The 22,171-nt window shown below is 39.8% G+C and overlaps 1 protein-coding gene across 4 annotated transcripts in view; it reads left to right on the top strand.

The window, feature by feature from the left end:
- The window catches only part of LOC111872240, a 103,054-nt gene that overhangs the window by 40,527 nt on the left and 40,356 nt on the right, over nucleotides 1-22,171 (top strand). For all 4 annotated transcript variants that reach the window (XM_033754621.1, XM_033754623.1, XM_033754622.1 and 1 more), the window contains 3 exons: nucleotides 2,237-2,333; nucleotides 10,501-10,721; nucleotides 17,540-17,750. In XM_033754621.1, the coding sequence (XP_033610512.1) occupies nucleotides 2,237-2,333; nucleotides 10,501-10,721; nucleotides 17,540-17,750 (529 nt within the window). The remainder of the gene's footprint in view (nucleotides 1-2,236; nucleotides 2,334-10,500; nucleotides 10,722-17,539; nucleotides 17,751-22,171) is intronic.

Below are 22,171 nucleotides of genomic sequence, written 5' to 3'. Positions count from 1 at the left end.
ACGACGGTAATAACAGCAGTACACAGCGTTGCTAGCATGACAGCGGCAGACAACAGTGGTGCCTATTACGTGGCTGTTTTCTGTGTTGTCCGGAATGAGGCTAGATACGGAGCAGCGAAGACAATTCACAGTTAGTTCCAAGTGAGTTCCGAGCAAGCCTACGAGTTAGTTCTCAAGGCAGCATTTACGAGTTACCAGCATTTGCAGTGTAGCATTTGTGATACTGCCGATGGCAGTAATTGTGAATCTGGAAATTGTGTGATTGTAAGAGTGAATGTGAAATAAAATTCGCTATATTCAATACGGCGTGAAGTTATTTGTCGCGTTATACACCCAACACACGACAGTATGATATTACTAAAAAGATTTTTAGTTGATCTCTACCCTCCTGCAAGTGCTTCTCCTGAGTACACTACGAGGAGCTATAGAATAACCGGACTGCTTTTTTTGCCAACTCCCTGTGGCCTTCGCAACAGGGAGCAAGGTGGCACATTAACTTGTCCTCTCCCCTCCATCAACCGTAACACTTCCAAGGCCATATGGCCAACAGTGCAGTATCAGCCTTTGTATGAAGTGGACCATGTATTTGACCTCCATCAGAATTATTGTCACGTGTTGGGTGTATAACACGACAAATAACTTCACGCCATATTGGATATAGCGAATTTATTCCACTCGCTCTTACAATCTCACAATTACTGCCATCAGCAGTATCACAAATACTAGACTGCAATTAACTGGTTACTCTTTCTCTAGTACTTGGTTCAATACTCACTACTCTAACTACTGAATAGTGTTCGCTGCTCATTATTTAGCCTTGGCACAGACAACACAGAAAACAGTTACGTGATATGTACCACTGTTTCTTGACGCCGTGTCAAGAGAGCTGTCGAGAGCTGTTTATTGCTGCATAGCAACCACAGTATCCCTTGGTAACAACACAGTCGCTCTTCTGCCACGTCACCGCGGGGGAGGAGGTGTTTACCGAGTGTTGCGTGTTAATGGAAGGGGTGGGGGTATGTGGCGTCACTCGCAGACCACAGAGTTCACGTGACCCCTACTTCCTGTTGCACCATCCACGTCACATTATGTTAAGCGTTAAAGTAGAGCAACATGTCAATGTTAAATTCCTCGCAAAACTTGGAAAATCCACTACAGAAATGTACAGTTTGTTGATTGAAGTTTATGGTGATGAGTGCCTATCTTTTTGAATGGTTCAAAAGATTTAAAGCGGGGAGGGGAGAAATCGAAGATGATCTGCATCCTGGTTGGCCTTGCACATAAAACACAAATGCTAACATTGAAAGAGTCATTGAAATTGTTCGAAAGAATCATTGCCTGAGCATTCAAGCAGTTGCTGAATTATCTAAAATTGATAAAGAAAGTGTTCACCAGATTTTACCTGAACATTTTAACATGAAAATCGTGTGCTTGAAGATGGTGCTGAGAACATCACTCCTGAGTGAAAGGAAACTCTAATGAACATTTGCGCTGACATCCTTCGAAGCGTTGAAAATGATCCATACTTTTTAGGAAATGTAATCACTTGTGATGAATCATGATTTTTTCAGTATGACACAGAAACTAAGTGCCAATCAATGCATTGAAAGAGGTCACCAAGAAAAGAAAAGCATGGAAGAACAAGTCCAATTCCAAAGCAATGATGATCATCTTTTTTTGATACCCGAAGGAATGTTCACGTTGATTAGGTGCCTGAAGGTCAGACAGGTAACCAGGTCTACTATAGGAGGTTTTGACAGCTTATTGTGAATGAGTGAAAAGATAAAGACCTGAATTGAGGAAATAGGCTCATGGATTCTTCCGAAGCACAAGATCCCCGTGTTGGAACATCCACTGTACTCACCAGACCTAGCTCTGTGTAATTTTTTTTTAGTATCAAAGATCAAGTCTGCATTAAAAGGAACCTGTTTGGAGTCTGTAGATGCAGTGAAGGCAGAAGCAACGGAGGTAATGAAGAAGCTATCTGAAAACGACCTCCAGCATTGCTTCCAACTGTGGAAAATTCACATGGAGCAGTGTAGGGGTCGGGGAGCGGACCACTTTGAAGTTGATAATATTTCCATTATGTGATTAGATGAATAACAGATTTTATAGCATAAGTCCAGCTATTTTATAGCCACCCTATGTATGTCCACTTAGTCCTATTCATCCCTTCAATTAGAAGCTTACAAGAAAGAACAAAATCTAACTTAACAGTAGTTTTGTTACTTGTCAGAGACAGCCAACAAGATGATGTTCTTATCCAGAGAGCCAAGTTGTCCTGTATCTGGTGACAAGCCATATGTACCAGCAGTGAAGTGGACATTGACTTTGTAAGTAATTGTCATGTAGTATGTAGAGTCTCTCTGCATGGGTTTTGGATTGGATCCTGGATTTATTGACCACTTATACTTACAACTTTGAACCACAAGTAATTACAGTGCCATCATTGAGTTCCACACTTCACAAGTCTTTTCCAACCAACAGTATCTTCACTAGTAGTTTTCTGGTAACAGCTTCTAACAATGGCTAGTCCTCTGCTTCCAGGCTCAGGTCCCCTCTTAACAGTGGCTCCCTTCCAACTGTGTGTTCTTTTCTCCACATATTCACATTCAGAACTGACTTGGTTGCCCTAGTTGTCTTTCTTATAACTCTTTGCCACAGACCAGCACAGAAAACCCCATTTCCAGCAGTACCTCTGTTGTTGCATGCGTCTCCATTGCCATGGAAATGTGTTTACCGAGCCATTGCCTAGAAACAATGTTGTTAACTATTGTTTCAGAGCTGTTCACTAGCAATGGCCACAATATATTTGCTGTAGATTGTGCTTTTATATCCACAGTTCTGTGTGTGGCCTCCCCATAAACATTTCTCTTCAGGGTTAAATTGGCAGTTCTCATTAGGATGACAGTGAGGAGTGTTGTCTTCTGGGATATGACACCATATAGTCTGGTAGAAGTATACCATCATATCAGAGGAATCTATTGCCTCCATCTTCAGTATTGAAGAGTAAGCAAAGGAAGCAGCAAGCATAATGCTTGCTGGGATATAATGCCGTGTAGTCCGATGGGACCTGATGAGTTGTCTTGCAGTTCCTTGCTCTTTTCTGTTTAGCCTCAGGTTTTCCCTAATAAATGAATCTGCTTCCTGCCTCCTTCATGCTGGTTTCTTGCTTGGCTTACTCTTCAGCCCTGAAGATTTAAGTTCCTCCCAAACACTGTTTGACTTTTGCTGAACTACATGGTGTTACATACTAGAAGACAGTGCCCTTCTACTGCATTACATTGTATCACATCACTCTTCAGTCATCTGCTGCTTGATTCTTACACTGATCCATTTGTCATTCCAGTGCTATTTTTCATAACCTTCTGTCATCCATTTTCCTTACATGTCCAAATAACAGCCATTTTCAGAAATGAATTAAACTGTTTTTCTTTTCTCAGTTGCATGTAAGAGATTCATCTCCACATTGTGTAAATGCTAAATCCTGCAGTGACAGACATAGACTCATTATCTGTGGACGAAGGATATTTAGAACTGTAAGCGTCTAATTTATTGAAAACATTTCTTGGATTTGCTTCAAATCTCTAAAATTGTTTAGATACCTATGCAGCAAATGTGTATGGAATTGAATTTCATTACCTTTGAAGTGGATTTTTCTGAACACACATAAATCTGCACTGTAATGATCACCATGTAGGTGTTCAGTTTAGTGTGGTAGTCTTCAGACAGTCAAAACATATTCAATTTTCATACTTTTCACACCAGTACACTTTGGTCATCATGTTTCTGTTTTATACCCTTGTCTCGTCTTTGTGGATTTTATTTCCTCTCTGTTGGTAGGAGGTTCAAGCTTTCAATAAGCTGCAGCATTATATTGTCTGACAAAGGCTGACTTGACACTGAACAAACAGACCTTTCACCAGCTGAATTAAATAAATAACTAATTAGGCAATTAGTTCTTCCCAGAACTTTTTAGTTTACAGTGAGGAAATGTCAGCACCATGGCCAACTCCCATGTTGAAGGACCACCCCTTGTCATTTAGTAAATTCACAGCCATCCTCTATAGCAGAAAGGCTTCTCCTCCAACTTCAGTGTAAGGCAGTGCTTCTCAACCGCCGGGCCGTGGCCCAGTAGTGGGCCCTGACATCAGTTAAACTGGGCTGCGAGAGGCTCTTCTGGAATATTTCATTTTCTGAGCATTTTTCATGAATAAATATTTTACAGTAGACATATTCTGAGGAGAATAATATTTGTGTTGAGAAGCTCAGACACGGAGAACACCTAAATCTGTGTAGCAAATATCAGTGACCAAGCTGCATATTTTTAAACATGGAAGTATTCATGAATGATCAGGAATTTTCAGACATCCAAATCTTTCAACGTTCGGGAAAGGCAATACTGATGTTTATGACCAGTCATAAAAATTGCCTGCAAGCCGATTACAACAATGGGCGGCATATCCTCTGTTCTCAGAACTGAGCAAAATAACATCTGTGTTGCAAATGTAAGTGACCTACCAGCAAGGAAGTATAAAGAAAATGTTTCCACTGAAATTGAAGATCAAAGCAGTCTGTATCCAGTTCTCAAATCAAGTAATGCTGAATACTGTTCAGTAGAAGCATTGCAGTGTGTACGTAAGTGCTTGTTTCAGAACCCGAGTGATTTAAATTTTAATATGAATAAGAGAGAGGGGACTTTGTTTAATTTTGGTGTTAAGAAATCTCGAATTGAAGGGGTTTGTGATGCAACAAGTAGTGTAGAAATGTTTCAGTCATACTCAGATTGTATTATGGAAGCAGATGATTTATATTCACAGATTCAGTTTCAGATATTATTGCAGCCCACTTGAAGATGTTGTTCTTGTTGTTTGAAAAATATTATCCTGAACATGAGGATCCCCAGAGGCAAAATATGTGGATTGTGAACCCTTTTGTTGAACACAAAGAGACAGCCCTTTCCCATGAAGAAACCCTTCAACTTATTGAATTATCATCGGACAAAGGACTGGAAAGTACTTTTAATACTACGAGTAGTTCGAAGTTCTGGATAAGAATGGAAAATGAATATCCAAATTTACATGAAATAGCAGTGAGGTTTCTTCTTTGTTACCACACATCTTTGTGAAACTGGATTTTCTGCCATGTCTGTGCTTAAAACGAAACAGAGGAACTGCCTGCAACTTTCTAACTGTCTCCGTTTGGCTCTCAGTTCAATTCATCCCAGAATTAATAAGCTAACGGACAGAAAACACAAACAGAAGTCTCACTAGCCTAACTAAAACCTTCCAACCTCAGTTGTGATAAAAGAAACTAAGTTTAACTTTCCAATAACTTATAATTGCTGTGTTAAAGTGCTGCATCTTTAAAACCAAAATATTAATTAGTGTTGTNGTGTAGAAATGTTTCAGTCATACTCAGATTGTATTATGGAAGCAGATGATTTATATTCACAGATTCAGTTTCAGATATTATTGCAGCCCACTTGAAGATGTTGTTCTTGTCGTTTGAAAAATATTATCCTGAACATGAGGATCCCCAGAGGCAAAATATGTGGATTGTGAACCCCTTTTGTTGAACACAAAGAGACAGCCCTTTCCCATGAAGAAACCCTTCAACTTATTGAATTATCATCGGACAAAGGACTGGAAAGTACTTTTAATACTACGAGTAGTTCGAAGTTCTGGATAAGAATGGAAAATGAATATCCAAATTTACATGAAATAGCAGTGAGGTTTCTTCTTTGTTACCACACATCTTTGTGAAACTGGATTTTCTGCCATGTCTGTGCTTAAAACGAAACAGAGGAACTGCCTGCAACTTTCTAACTGTCTCCGTTTGGCTCTCAGTTCAATTCATCCCAGAATTAATAAGCTAACGGACAGAAAACACAAACAGAAGTCTCACTAGCCTAACTAAAACCTTCCAACCTCAGTTGTGATAAAAGAAACTAAGTTTAACTTTCCAATAACTTATAATTGCTGTGTTAAAGTGCTGCATCTTTAAAACCAAAATATTAATTAGTGTTGTAAGTAGTGTTTAGAATTGAGAGATTCATACATTTTTATTTATCAAATTACATACATTACATATATAATTATTTGGCGTGTGTATGTGATAATAAGTGTTTCACTGGCAAGTTGACATCCTTCTGCTTCTTCCCCTACTCATCTGACTTCTATGGTGAGTTACAATGCATAAATATTTTTCTCACTGCCGTTTTTCTCAAACCAACATCATTAAAATCAATTTAATAATACAATAATCAATTTTATGCTGAATAACATAAGTTTTTGGTGATCAGCGTGGGATAGGTCAATGATAATTAGCACAAATTAATTTAATGATGTTTGTCTGAGGAGACTACAAAGTGCTACAAGATTTCATTAGTCCAGTAATTGATAACTAATTTAAATGTAATTTTATGTTTGTCAGCATGCCACACCGTATACATAAGTGTACTAATACCCGTTATGATTATGCTATAATTAATTACAAATGTTATGTTAGCTTAATGCAGNAACAGAGGAACTGCCTGCAACTTTCTAACTGTCTCCGTTTGGCTCTCAGTTCAATTCATCCCAGAATTAATAAGCTAACGGACAGAAAACACAAACAGAAGTCTCACTAGCCTAACTAAAACCTTCCAACCTCAGTTGTGATAAAAGAAACTAAGTTTAACTTTCCAATAACTTATAATTGCTGTGTTAAAGTGCTGCATCTTTAAAACCAAAATATTAATTAGTGTTGTAAGTAGTGTTTAGAATTGAGAGATTCATACATTTTTATTTATCAAATTACATACATTACATATATAATTATTTGGCGTGTGTATGTGATAATAAGTGTTTCACTGGCAAGTTGACATCCTTCTGCTTCTTCCCCTACTCATCTGACTTCTATGGTGAGTTACAATGCATAAATATTTTTCTCACTGCCGTTTTTCTCAAACCAACATCATTAAAATCAATTTAATAATACAATAATCAATTTTATGCTGAATAACATAAGTTTTTGGTGATCAGCGTGGGATAGGTCAATGATAATTAGCACAAATTAATTTAATGATGTTTGTCTGAGGAGACTACAAAGTGCTACAAGATTTCATTAGTCCAGTAATTGATAACTAATTTAAATGTAATTTTATGTTTGTCAGCATGCCACACCGTATACATAAGTGTACTAATACCCGTTATGATTATGCTATAATTAATTACAAATGTTATGTTAGCTTAATGCAGGAATTTTAACAAAACTGGAAAGGTATTTATGAGTAAATTTGTTGGGACTAGGCCCTCGTCTTATAAAAATAAACTTACTGGGCCGCGGTCTCATAAAGGTTGAGAACCACTGGTCTAAGGACACTCCATGCAATGGCGTCACTAAACCAGGGTAACCATTCTACCAGCTTCACTCTAAAGAGTCACAGGCCTCCTGATTCCCTATATTATAGCTGTGTAATACAATCATAGCATTTAGTACTGCAGTGTTGGTCAGCCTGCAAAACATCTTTATGTACCACTTCATCCATGCATTTCCACTCAGTCAGATAAGTCACCAGGAACTGATCTTTTACATTAACCCCTCCCATGTGTTATTATCCAGTGCACACAAAAGCTTGATTTTCTCCCTTCCTTTGCATATTACATTTTTTTGTTTCATCTGTGTGGTACATGCTGTCATGATCACATTTTTTATAATGCTGTTACCATTACAGATCACCAGTGCTGTGATGTAATTTCACCATTTTTTAACTTGTTTTCCAGCTTTCAGAACATTTTTTCTGATCAGTTTCAAAGTACCATCACAAACTGGTTTGTGAACAACTTCTGTAGTTTCTCTGCCATAGCAGATGAGCTGTAGAAATACACAGTTCAGCCATGCTCGAGTAAGAGCTCCACTAACTTCAAAACATGGCAGTTGTTTTGTTTATGGCAGCCGTGATAAGAGTGGGCTGACGTTTCAGTTGCCCATATGAACAGAATGGTGCCATAAATAGCCTACTGATGCATCATTAAACTTTGAAGACTTCAGTGTAAGATACAGGGCATTCAGTGATAGAGAAAACCTTGTCACAGCATAGAGCAGACACAACATTTCTCACAGATTGCTGCTGTAACTGCCAATAGCAGAATGAGTCATTAGCCCTGATAAACATGCCCCGTCAGGTGGTCTGATCTTATCATTGCAGTAAGTCACATTAGTAGTCAGTCATTGTTAGAGGTGTCAATAGGTGGTCACCATTGATACTGAAATGAAGTTCACTATTGAACAGCATGTGTTTATTGTCAAAACATTTGCAAGGCAAAAAACTTAACAGAAAATGTATCCATAAGTTTCGTTGTAAATATCCTGACTCACCAGTTCCCACAAAGTCGTGTGTACCCAAGCTTGTGGAAAAGTGGCAGGCCACAGTTTCAATGTGTGACATAAAGAAGCAATCAAAGAGGATTGTGCTGACTAAAGAAAAGGTTAGGGATACTGAGGGACAACTAGAGATCAGTCCTTGAAAATCATTAAGGAAACTGGTGTTTCACTAGGATCTGTTTTCACAACCACAAAATTAATCAATTTTGCCTGTATAAAATAACAGTTGTACATGAGCTGAGAGGACCAGATTATGCAGCAAGAATTTGTTTTTGCAACTGGCTGCTGCAAAATGTGCACAATGGAATTGTGGTTCCACAGCTTCTGTTCATGATTGATGAAGCGTGGTTTCATGTTCGTGGCCATGTCAGTGCACAAAGTGTAAGAATATGGAGCACTGAAAATCCTCATGCCATACAGTAAGTGCCATTACATAGTGAAAAGGTGGGGGTGTGGTGTTCTGTAAGTCCACAGCAAATCATTGCCCCCCCCCTTTTTTCATGAAACCGTGAACTCTGACTGCTGCATTAATGATATACTGAATCAGTTCTTCAATCAGCTGACTATTGAAGAAAGACAAAATTGGTATTTTCAGCAAGACAAAGCTACAGCACATACGGCTGATGCACCCATGGTCGCAATAGACGAAGCCTTTGAAGACAGAATAATTAGCAGAAAACTGTGGCCTCCCAGATCCCCTGATCTCAGTTTTTGTGATTTTTATATTTGGTGAAACCTAAAAGGAAAAGTCTACAAGATTAATCCTCGCACCACTGAAGCTCTGCAGAATGAAATAACACACGTAATTTGATTAATTCTTTATTGGGATCCGTCATAACATAATGAAACAGTCTAGGTTAGCATCACCTTAGCTGCATGTTTTGGCTTTTAAAGCCATCATCAGGCAAATATGTTGTTACTGCACTCACACACTGTTGAACTGCACTTCAGTGTTACTATAGAGCTTGATACTTGACAGCTCTCTTGTCACATTGAAATGCAGTTCAATAGTGTGCGAGTGCAGTAACCATGTATTTGCCTCATGACGGCTTTGAAAGCCAAAACATGCAGCTAAGGTAATGTTGACCCAGACCGTTTCGTTCTTGTGTTACAACGGATCCCAATAAAAAATTGATATAAACACAACAGGATGCACGCAATGAAAAACAATAATTTGATTAATTTTGTGGCCATGAAAGCAGATCCTAGTGACGCACTGGTTTCCTGTGCTAAGCACCTTAACAATTTTTGAGGACTGATCTATAGTCATGCCTCAATATCCTGAACCCTTTCTTCAGTCGGTACAGTCCTCTTCGATTGCTTCTTTATGTCACACACTGAACCTGTAGCCTGCCACTCTTTCACAATCGTGGATACACACGATTTTATGGGAATTGGCAAGCCAGGATATTTGCTACAAAACTTACTGCTAAATTTTCTGTAAGTTTTTTCCTTGCAAAAGTTTTGGCAATAAACACATGCTCTTCAATAGTGAACTTCATTTCGGTATAAATGTCGACCGCCTATCAACACCTCTAACAGAGACCTACTATTAATGTGACTTACTGCATTGACAAGATCAGACCATCGGATGGTGCGTGTTTATCAGCGCTAATGACTCATTATACTGTCCAAAGTTAACAGCAACAATCTGTGAGAAATGTTGTGTCTGCTCTACACTGCTGCCAGGATTCATCTTTCATTGAATGTCCTGCCTGTACTTGTTCAGATCATAAATGGCCCTTCCATAGATTCCTCTACAGATATATCTTGATTTGGCAAGAACAGTCCCTGAAATCACTTATTTCAATGCCATACAGCCACAGCAGCAGAAGCAGCAACAACAACAACAACAACAACAACAACAACAACAACCCCTTGGGGGTGTTAAAACAGGAGTTTGGCAGTCTATGGTATGAATCTATCTTGTCATTGTCAGTGAAGGAAAGTAATTTGAATAAAGCCCTCACACATCTGCTACAATAAACCTTGCCCATGGCAAGTTCTTTTAGTTAAAAGGTGTGGGGTTCATCCTTTTTGGAACCTTACAGTACACCTTTTTGTTGGCAAGTGCTTTTAAAACTTGGTGCTGATAGTAGATGCCACTTACAGTGCAGTGATGCTTGTTTTCAGTCACCTAGAGAACTACATGCAGTCATTGTACCCCAACATTCATTCTACACCTGATGACTGGATACCTCTGACTGCTGCAGCTGCTGCACCTTACCTGCCTAGAACTAAAGAGTCAGTTCAGGTGTCCCATCTCTCCATGAAACACAGGGTGCTGGCGTGGCCGCAGAAAGCAGTCAAACAGTGGCATCGCCTCAAGCTCTTTGAAGCTCAGGTCATTGAGGGTAAGGTAGCTAAATATAGTACAACTTTTGTAAGACAACGCTGCTTAAGACATTAGTTTGCCTTGAATTATAAAATTCTTTGCTCCCAAATTTATCCTAACATGATTTATTTAAATGTTAGCTTCTTGACATGTTTCCCACCTATAAGGTTTTCCTGCCAAAACGGACATAACAAACTCCAAATTTATATTGTACCCATGTAATACTCTCTGTTAGCTTTATTTAACATGCAGATTGCGAAGGACTGACAGTAGCAGATTTACCTACATTGATCCTTTAGTTCACAACTACAGTATATCAAGACTGCTGTCTTCTGGGGTGTGATATCGTGTAGTCTAGTGCCCACCAGACTGCATAACTTCACAATTATTGCCGCGAGAACCTCAAATCTGATGGAGTATGTTGGACTTCAGTGATAAGTGAGAATTGTGTTCTGACAGGAAAGAAATGTTAAAATTAAATGGAACGTTCTTGGGAGAAAATTTGCAAGGCTGCGCATTGAGACAGGGGCAGTGTGTTGAGAGAGGAGAGTTTGTTAGACAGTGGTTTGAGACAGGAGAGAGTGGTAGAATTGCTCTATCTTGGTGGTCATGGTGGGATATACTCGTATGTATGCTGTGGTACTGGAGCTGTACATGTGTGTACACATTCTCATGAGGCCTGTATTTGACTTTAAAATAGGCAGTGGAATAAGCAGCATTCCCATCAGACAGACATACAGTTCTTGACCAATGTTTATACACATGGTTAGAAGAATGTATTTGTGTGTAATAATGTTATGCATTATCTGCACTTGGACACCAAGTCAACTATGATGCAATTATCAATATTGTGACCTTAGCACAATGTTGAATTGCCATTTGCAAGGACAATGACAGACATCATGAGCTCCTCCTCTCAGAAAAGAAGAAATGGCAGTAAGCCTGTAGGCCCCTTGAGACAATCAGCCTTAATGAGGGAGCAATGGGACATGATGACTAAAGGCTGGAATACTGGAATGAGTAGAGACAGCCATTGCTAGGCAGCAGGTGGTAAAGATGTTTCCGTGGCAACCAGTGAATATACTTCTGCCTCAACAATACCCAGGCCATCACAGGGAAATGGCCGCTTAACACGTCACGCAACAATGGGAGAATTCTTGGAAGCAATGTTTTCTTTGCAGTTTGTACCAAAGCTATGTAACAAAGACATACAGGACAAGCCAATCAGTTGTAGTTGAGAGTGAGAGTCAGCTATGAGGTAGATGCCAGCTGCTAAGGATGTCTGCATGAAGTAGAGGAATGTCCATTGTTGGGAGCCACTGCATATCAACAGTGCATACTGTAACAGTCTGAATATTGGCATCTGCTCTAGTGCTTTTGAAAGTCTGTAGATTAGTGAGAGTGGCATGATACTTTGTAGTTACAAATGTTCTATAAATCCACTGATCAATCCAAACCCCATGTCTAGTCACTAACACTTGACAATATTTTTATGTAATCACTCAGTCACTCATGGAGCTGAGCCCTTCTTGAGAAGCCGCCAATTGTGCAGTCACTCAAGAACTTTCCACCATTTTATGGAGCCCAAAGGTTCATTATCTTGTTCACAAGAGCCCTCCACTGGTCCCTATTCTGAGCCAGATCAATCCAATCGATACCACCCCATCCTTTCTCTCTAAGATCCAATTTAATATTGTCCACTCACCTACGCCTCGGTCACTCCAGTTGTCTCTTTCCATGTGTCTTTCCCATATGCATTCCTCTTCTCCCCAATTTGTGCTACATGCCAAGCCCACCTCATCCTTCTTGATTTGATTATTATAATTATACTTGAAGAAGAATATGAGTTATGAAGCTCCTCATCATGCAGTTTTCTCCAACCTCCTGTCACTTCATCTCTCTTTGGTCCAAATATTCTCCTCAACACCCTGTTCTCAATCACCCTCAGTCTATGTTCCTCTCTTAATGGCAGAGACAAAGTTTCACACCCATACAAAGCAACAGACAAAATTATAGTTTTGTATATTCTAATTTTTATGTTTTTGGAGAACAGAGGAGAAGACAAAAGGTTTTGGGCTGAATGGAAGCAAGCATTACCCAAGTTCAGTCTCCTCTTAATTTCCTCCTGAATCAGGCTTTGATTTCTTATAGTCATTCCCAAATATATGAAGTGTGCCACATTTTCAAATCATCTGTTACCTATCTTTATGTCATGATTTTGCCCTGCATTCTGGTGATGAGACAGCAAGATATACTTAGTTTTCTCTGTGTACTTATAGACCAACCTCCTTACTAGCGCCAATTAAAGTTTGTGGGTTTCTTTTAATATTTTCTATATTATCACCCAGTAGAGTCACATTGGCACAGACCAACAGCTGATGTGTCTCATTTAATTTCAGTCCCACCTGGTTTTCCTGGACATTCCTAATGGCATATTCTAAAGCAAAGGTGAAAAGCAGTTATGATTAAGAATCTCCTTGTTTTAGACCATTCTGGATAGGAAATTATCAGACAAATATCTGTCTGTATGGACTTTACGATACATTTCATTTAAGCACATTTTAATCAACCTAACTAGTTCCATGGGTATCCCAAACTCTATCAGAATATTGAACAATACTTTCCTCCTAACTGAATCATAGGCTTTCTTGAAGTCAACGAGTACCTGATGTGCTGTCTCATTGTACTCCCATTTTTTCTCCAGTATCTGATGTATGCAAAAGATCTGATCAATAGTTGATCTCTTATGTCGAAACCCACACTGATGATCCCCAATAATTTCATTTATGTATGGACTTAACCTTGAGAGAAGAATATTGGATAAAATTTTGTATGACATTGATAGCAGTGATATCCAACATTAATTACTACAATCAGTTTTATCACCCTTCTTCTGAACTGGTACAATAATAAACTTCTTCCACTGATCATGCAATTCTTCCTTATTCCAAATAGAAGTAATTAGATTGTGGATCTTAGAACCGAATGCTTGAATTCTTGAACCACTTGATGCTTGAATAAGTTCTGCCGGAATTTGATCAATACCTGGCGAATTATACTTTTTCAATTTTGCAATAACAGTTTCAACCTCAAAAGGCCTAGGATCAGGTAATAACAGCTCAGCTGTATGTATTTCTGTTTGCCTAACATCACTAACCCTATGTACATTCAATAACAGAGAAGTAGTTCTTCCTCCTATTCATAATGTTTTGGGAATCTGCAAGCAGATCACCATTCTCATCCTCCACTAAGTTACTTCTAGGTTGGTAACCCCTCTTAATGTCATCTGTTCCTCTATACAGGTCTCTTACTGTTCATTACATGCTCATCAATTTTGTCTTTCATATGTGGGATGTCGATGTTCTAAGAGAACCACATAAAACTAACAATTATATATGTTATTCTCGAATGTACAGAATAGCTGCTCACATGCTTGCGGGCCCTGAAAAGGGCCGTTTGTTTGACTGTGCTTGCACTAGTAGCATTAGCTGCTTTGTAGCAGACCAGGTCTTCTTCATGGCCATTCAGCTGGTCTGGCTGGCTGGTGATGTGGTGCTGCTTGTGCCATTAAGAACAGCTGCCTATGGTGTGGGAGATGACAAAGCCGTTGTCTTGGTGCGGTTGCTGGAGAGCTGTTGCTACTTCATGATGTCAGAGTAGCTGCTTTAGTTGTCTTTGTCGTAGTGAGGACGATCAAAGAACTGATGATAGCGTGTTTTGAGCTCCGCCTTTTATACCATGCTTGTTGGGCGGAGCTAAAGTTGCAGTTGCGATTGTGAGCACTGATTGGCTAGCGCACGTGATGATCTACAGGTGGGCTGGACATCGAGTGCTGTATAAATATAAGTGCTGGCCATAATGTGACATTGACTTGGCTTGAGCAGAAGTTGAATGCTGTCTGTTAGACAGACGAAGCTGCGTGTTAGTATGTGGGGGTTCCCACACATATATTCCCTCTTTTTATTCTTGAAATGCCTGCTGGTTTCACGTCTTACATTGTTCAAATCTCCATATGAACTCTCTGCATTGTGTGTTTACTCACTGCCAGTCTCTGCCTTGCTTTTGCCACCACCAGATAGTGGCCAGTATCACAATCAGCTGCCCTGAACGATTGGGACCTGAAGTATATGCGAATGCCGTGAGTGGATCCCTTGTCACCACGTCATGGTGTGTCCTCAGGTTGCATATGTTGGAAGGACCTCCAGATATGGAGAGTAGCTACAAATATATTCAATAAGCAGTTACAGACAGCCAACAAGGGGTGGTCTTCCAGCTTGAGGTTTGGGCATGGGGCTAACAATTCCTCACCATAAGAAATAAACTAGTTGCAAAAGATCACAAGAAACCTCGGACCTGGACAGATTCCTTGGTTAAATGACCTAAGCGAAAGAAAAGGGATATGAGATTTGGTACTTGGAATGTTAGAAGTATATATAAGGCAGATTCACTCAGAGCAGTGTCAGAAGAAATCTCAAAATATAGGTTAGATTTAGTGGGAGTACAGGAGGTCAGATGGGACAGAGGTGGCACCAATCCAGCAGGCGAATATACATTTTCTATGGAAAGGGGAATAAGAACCATAAATTAGGTACAAGTTTTTCATGCATAAGAGAATCATATCAGCTGTTAAGAGGGGAGAGTTTGTTAATGATAGGATGCTATATCGTACATAATACTAAGAGGTTGCTTAGTGGCCTTCGTAGTCTAGGGGTAACATTCCCACCTTGTGACTCNTGACTCAAGGTACGCGGGTTCAAACCCGGCGGAGGTCGTGGAATTTTTAAGGGCGGAAAAATTCAGGGAACAAGTCGTCCGGGAGGGACTTAAGCCGTGGATCCCGTGTCGTAGCTTTACAGCATGTAAAAGAACCTCATGCCTCAAGGAGGTCTCTGAGCCAAATTACCAGGACATTTCCCACCCAACAATAGTCTCTGATGCCTCTGGTAGATGGGGGAAGCATCTAGATGCCGCTCAGCCAGTAGAGGCCGAACTCGCTGGCTGAGTCGGGACTGATGGTGCGCACCAGTATCGGTAGGGTATAGAGACTGGTAGAATATCACAGGGGGACGTACAATAGACCACTGGTCGCGGTGCATGGGGAAACTCACCCCCTCCAATAATAATAATAATAATAAGAAAAGAGGCTGCTGGTGTGATATCATCATCCTGAATGTTCATGCCCCAACAAAAGATAAAACTGATGATATAAAGGACAGGTTCTACAAAGAACTAGAGCTTTTATTCGATAAATTCTGTAAATATCGTATGAAAATTTTCTTAGGAGATTTCAGTCCCAAAGTATGTAGGGAAGACATTTTCAAACCAAAAGTTGGGGATGAGAGTTTACACGAAATTAGTAATGATATTGGTGTTAGTAAACTTTGCCACATCCAAAAGTCTTACTATCAAAAGCACAATGTTCTCATTTCGTAACGTTCATAAATTTACTTGGACAACTGATGATGGAAAAACACAAACAAATTGACCATATTTTTTAATATTTTATGAAATGCATGATGAAAGTGAACCTCAATTTAGATGAGGAATTTTTATATAAATTTATTAATTTGAGATTGCCTTATAGGGCTTGCATTTTAAGTGATTTTCCTGCTAAATCTGCTCGGTTTATTCATGTTTTTGAGAAACACATTAATAGGGTTTCACTGTAATGTCAGACATTTAAGCTAGTGTAGTGTTATCCCACATTTATGCAAGTCTGTATAACATGACCTAAGCAGGGACTGTAGGAAACTACAGAAGCTGGAATTTGACTTTCATTCTTCTCCTGTTATTGTCACATTCGTTGTGGTGCACTTAATGTTAGCTTGTATGGGATTATAAAAAGTATACATTTTGGAGCAGAAATCTCTGGGAGAGCAAGAATTTGGAAGAAAAGTATTCAGCTGCAGTATTAATATAGGTAATCTAAGCATTTCATTTATGTTCATAAATTAAAGTTGAACACTTTTTAACTTGAAAAACATAAGGTACAAACTTAAACACCTTACACGTCTCTTCACTAGCCAAATGACTTATTACAGAGTCAGACAAGCTGCTGGATAGAAGAGGATTTCAGAAGACATCACACGATGGATATTTGTCGTTAAAATCTAGAGTGGGAGAACCTCCTACAGTCAGAGGCACAGAGACTGGACTAACAGTACCATTACAGATTGCCTGTTGTGAAGAGCTTCAGAAGAAAAGTTGCAGTTGCAATCAGTGCAAGAGATATGTGGGAAAAACCACAGCTACTTACAAGTTGCTCATTTTGCCACCAGTTCCAGAAAATGTCCCCATGCCACAGGAGATTTTTCCATACACACAACAAAATGAATTTGATGTGATTGCACATGATTTGCATAACCATAAGGAAGTTCTCATTTATGTGCATCACAGTTAACATACAGAACAAGATGTCTTGGCTCATGCATACAATAGGCAGTTTGCCATGCTTCCCTGTGTGTGTTAATGCAGCATTTGCATACAAGGAATTCTGAGCAGGATTGTCCTAAGTTATTAAGAAGATAACGTTGTAGAACCTCCTATTTAACTTATGTGAATGTAAGCAAATAGTACAAAGGAAAATGAGTATAGCTTTGGTGTGAAACTTTAAGAAACAGAAATTGTAAACCTGACAGTGGCATGCTGAATGTCATTAAAACATGTGCACTCAAAGAAATACTTCCTTCAGTAAAAATATTGTTTAAATTTCAAAATGATGATTTATGGGGTGTACTGAGCAGTGCTGTTTAGTAGTACATCTGAGGACAGATACCTTGATGATTTCATGCTTTCTCTGACAGGTTTAAGTGATGAAGAAAGGCATTTCTATTACAGGGACTCCAGTGTTTTTTGCTGGTGGTCCAGTTTGGGCTACTGCCTGGTGTCCAGTTCCTCTGCAGAAAGCTATTCACCATACTGCACACTTGAACCAGTATCTTGCAGTGAGTTGTCACAGTCACATGGATGACACGTACATCAGTGGGCGGAGCTACTCTCATAGTGGGCTCCTCCAGATATGGGACTTCGGCCATCTCGATCACCAGCAGTGAGTCAAACATCATTTCATTTTATTAGCAGCTCATGTCATCATTGAAACAAATATTTGCAACAGGAGTATTGGTAAACTGATAGAGTGCTGAAAGCCATCCAGCACAGCATGTAGTTGTTAGAGACTTTATTTTTTTTTATAAAATGTGCTTTACCTGTTTCAGTCCTATAGGGCCATCATCAAATGAGACTGCTTAGTATACACTAATTTTCTAGCAGTAACATTTACATTAAATCCCTACATAATTGAGAGTATAAGGACTTCCTGCTTGTGTATGAAGTGAGGATAAAAAAAAAGGTAAGGCATGTAACAGGCTGTGGAGGCCCGTAGGATTGTGAGATGTTGGGGCTCTCACATTTTCTAGACAGTCAGCTCATGGATGGTAGTGAGGTTGTCAGCCTTATGCACAAGCCATCCTTAACTCCGCAGGAAGATTCCTGGTACTCATTTCTGTTGGAGACTGACTTGAGCCCAGGGCTGCACTGCAGCTGGAATGATTAGGTAATTGATAAAGCCAGTGACCTCATCAAGAATCGAACCCGCGCCCTTCCGGCTTGTAGCGTAGTACTTGAACCACCTACACTGCTGCGTACCCCATAAATTGCTGTTGGACTACATAATTTTGTTGGTATATTGCTGCTTCATTGTCTGCAAAGATAACATGGTTTAATTTATTTTTCTTTTGTTATAAATTTTATACCTGTCCATTTCTTGCTGCAGTCTGTGGTGTGCTGGGCTTGGTCAGTGCCTGGGGTGATACTGATTGAGATTTAGCTATATATATCTATATAAATAAAAATGTAAATGTTCGTTTGTTACACCTCGAAAATCTCCGAAAGTTCTTCACCGGTTGCTTCGAAATTTTGACACAATGTTGCATTCGAATACGCCCGTGTTTTTATATACCCATTATATAGATGTCACACCTGTGACAGGTAAAAAACATGCGTCTTTTGAAAACCGGAATTGGAATTTGGAATTCAGAAGAGTCAAACCTATGGAAACGCTAGAACAGATCATTGCATAGGAAGTAACAGTAGCGATACTGTATCGAATCTTCATGGTTACGACGAATACACGGAGCGTTCCCACAGAGACAACACAATAACAATGGGTCGTTGCGTAGGAATTGCGGAATCAACAAAGCAGCACATGGCTGAAGATATTTTCCGTCGAATACGCAAGGAAAATTCCAATATGAACATGGATTTCACAGCAGAAATCTGCAACGAAGCGTTGATAATGATTGAAGGTTTGTGCTTAGAAATCACAAACGAAATTCTCAATCAATTGGGAATGCCATCACCGAATTGATCTGCTGCTGCTTCGTTCAATGTAGAATTGCGTTGTGAACAAAATTACAACACGGGTGATCTTTTGTCGTATGTGCAATCAAATATTCCTAAGATAACGCTTGAGCAAAAAGGCATTTACGATCAAATAATGCAAACTGTCAATAACGGGGTTGCAGAATTCTTCTTCTTAGATGCGCCAGGAGGAACTGGTAAAATGTTCCTAAGTAGATTGATTCGGGCAGCAATTCGATCCCAAAATGACATAGCCTTAGCTCTTGCATCGTCTGGAATAGCTGCGACATTGCTACCGGGTGGAAGAACTGCTCATTCCGCGTTGAAATTGCCATTGAACATGCAATTCATCGAAACTCCCTACTCCAACATTTCCAAAGGATTAGGCATGGGAAGGGTATTGCAGAAATGCAAACTTATTGTTTGGGATGAATGCACAATGGCGCACAAAAAATCGCTCGAGGCTCTTCATCGATCATTGCAAGATTTGCGTGGAAACATCAGACCATTTGGGAACGCATTAATATTGCTTACAGTAGATTTCAGGCAAACATTACCTGTAATTCCTCCATCGACACCAGCAGACGAAATAAATGCTTGCCTGAAATACTCAACTTTGTGGTGACACGTAAAGGCGTTAAAATTAACTACAAATATGCGTGTCCAGCTGCAAAACGATCGATCACTGAGATATTCTTGCATCAATTGCTGGAAATTGGGAACGGAAAGGTGCAGTAGATCTGACCTCAGGACGATTTTCATTGCCTCATAACTTATGCAATTTAGTGAGTCAAAAGAAGAATTGGTTGAAAAAGTATTTCCCAATATTCAAACCAATTATAAGAATCACAATTGGCTGAGTGAACGAGCTATTCTCACGGCCAGGAACAAAGACGTCTACGAACTTAACAATATCATTCAGTCTAACATTCACTGCAAGGCAGTCACATACAAGTCCGTCGACACTGTTGTGGAAGCAGATGAAGTGGTTAATTGTCAAACAGAATTTTTGAATTCACTCGATCTGCCACAGCAATGCGTGGCCGGGTACAGCTAGGATATATACATATATACATACATATTGTCATGTGACAAATAACTTCACGTGGGTCTCGGCTTTAGTGACTCTTTATTGTGCTTCTCTTATACTCTCACACGCTTTACAATTATTATCACTTGCAGTATCACAGTTACTGCTTCCACTGTATCTTGGCCAATACTAGACTGCTTTCGGCCGCGGCCTTCTGAAGACTGTCTTCTTGCTGTCCTCTTCTATATCGTATAGCGTCTAGGTTCCAACTAACTTGGCGAATGCCTTCAACCATTTTTATAACCTCGGCCGCTGCTATGCAATGAACCCTAGGTATAACCATGGAGACTCATCTCTACGCAACGGCTCACTGTTAGAATTACAATGCTGCTATTGTTACTTCCTATGCAACGGTCTGTTCTAGTGTTTCCATGGATTCTAAACATGTGACAATATATATATACATATATATATACACATATCTGTGTGTGTGTGCACATGTGAAGCTAAATATGCACATAGAAGAACAAAAGACAAACAAGAAAACATTCTCTTCACTGTAATATTCATGAAAGATAACATATGCACCTATCCAAGTATTAAGCACCATACATCTGACTGACAGGAGCCAGGACAATGTAGTCGGTTTAACAACTGGGTATGGGCTGTACAACTGAGGGGTCAGAGTTGAAGTTCCTGTAGGATCAAGAATTTTCTCTTCTCCTCGTCATCCAGACAGGATCTGGGGTCCACCCAACCTCCTATCCAATTCGTACCTGGGGCTCTTTCACTGGGGGTAAAGCGGCCGGGCCGTGAAGCTGACCACTCACCTCCAGCTAGTGCTGAGGTTAAGAAAATATAGCTCTATACATCCACTCCCCCATACACCTTCATGGCACTGTGCTTAATTAGTTAAGTGCAAGGACAACTTTACCTTTTACATCTGACCGACAGTACAAACAATCACCAGCACAGCATACCACACGCAGTAGCAAGGGATGAACAGGTGTGAAATTTATAATGAAATTTGATAACATTACCCCTTTCCAATGTGAGCTAAAGAAAAATATGTGGTGCTATCCAAAAGTTCCCGAAGTATATTAATAAATACTGTTATGTCTTCTTCTTCTTCTATGGCGCAACAGTCCGATGTCGGGCCTTGGCCTACCTTATCAAGCCCCTCCATTCCTCTCTATCCTGCACTGCACCCTATTCGCAGTACTCTCTTCACACTGTTGCGGGGTTTCACACTTTATAACCCTATTCACAATAATCCCTTCACACTGTTCAGTAGTCTACATGTATTCACAGTACGGGAGCTATATAAGTGTCACTGTGTTACACACTCCCAATTACTTCTCAGTTATCAAACTATCACTGATTATCACACGCGTCTGGTTCTTCTTTCCGCGACTGCTGCTAGATTCCAACTGTGTCACTCCTGATCACACACTAACTTCCAACTGTCTTCGGCGGCTGTATATATAGTTGCAGTGTTTGCCTGTTACGTAATAGGTACCGCTGTTATTACTGTCGTCTCTAGCAACCAATGTTTACCCGCTTTGCTTAGCAATCGCTGTTGGGAGTTCTTTACGGCTACGTAGCAACTGCGGCGTCCCGTGTTATGTCACCGCTGGCGGGGGGTGGGGGGTGTTGACCTTGGTGCAGCACGTCACAATATTTTCTTTGGGATGCACTCCTTATCCATTCTCTGTACATGCCCAGCCCATTACAATCTTTTAGCTTTATCGTCACTGAGATCTCTGGCTCCTTATATAATTTCTATAACTCTTTATTATATCTTATTCTCCATATCCCATTCTCTTATTGGTCCATAAATTCATCTTAGGGTTTTCCTCTCAAATGAACCGATGACTGATTCCTCTTGTTTAGCGTCCAACCCTCACATCCATAATAAAGCACCAGTCTTATCATTGTTTTATATATTTTTGTTTTAATCGCTCAGTGTATATCCTTTGATCTAAAAACTGATAGTAATGAGAAATATGCATTATTCACTAGTTTTATTCATCTTGTTATTTCATGATTTTCCTCTCCATCTTTGTGGAATTTCGATCCTA

Source organism: Cryptotermes secundus, unplaced genomic scaffold (genome assembly GCF_002891405.2).
Source record: "Cryptotermes secundus unplaced genomic scaffold, Csec_1.0 scaffold860, whole genome shotgun sequence".
In the NCBI taxonomy this organism is placed as follows: Eukaryota; Metazoa; Arthropoda; class Insecta; order Blattodea; family Kalotermitidae; genus Cryptotermes; species Cryptotermes secundus.
The sequence above is the reverse complement of the archived record's forward strand: the minus strand, read 5'-3'. Positions and strand labels throughout refer to the sequence as shown.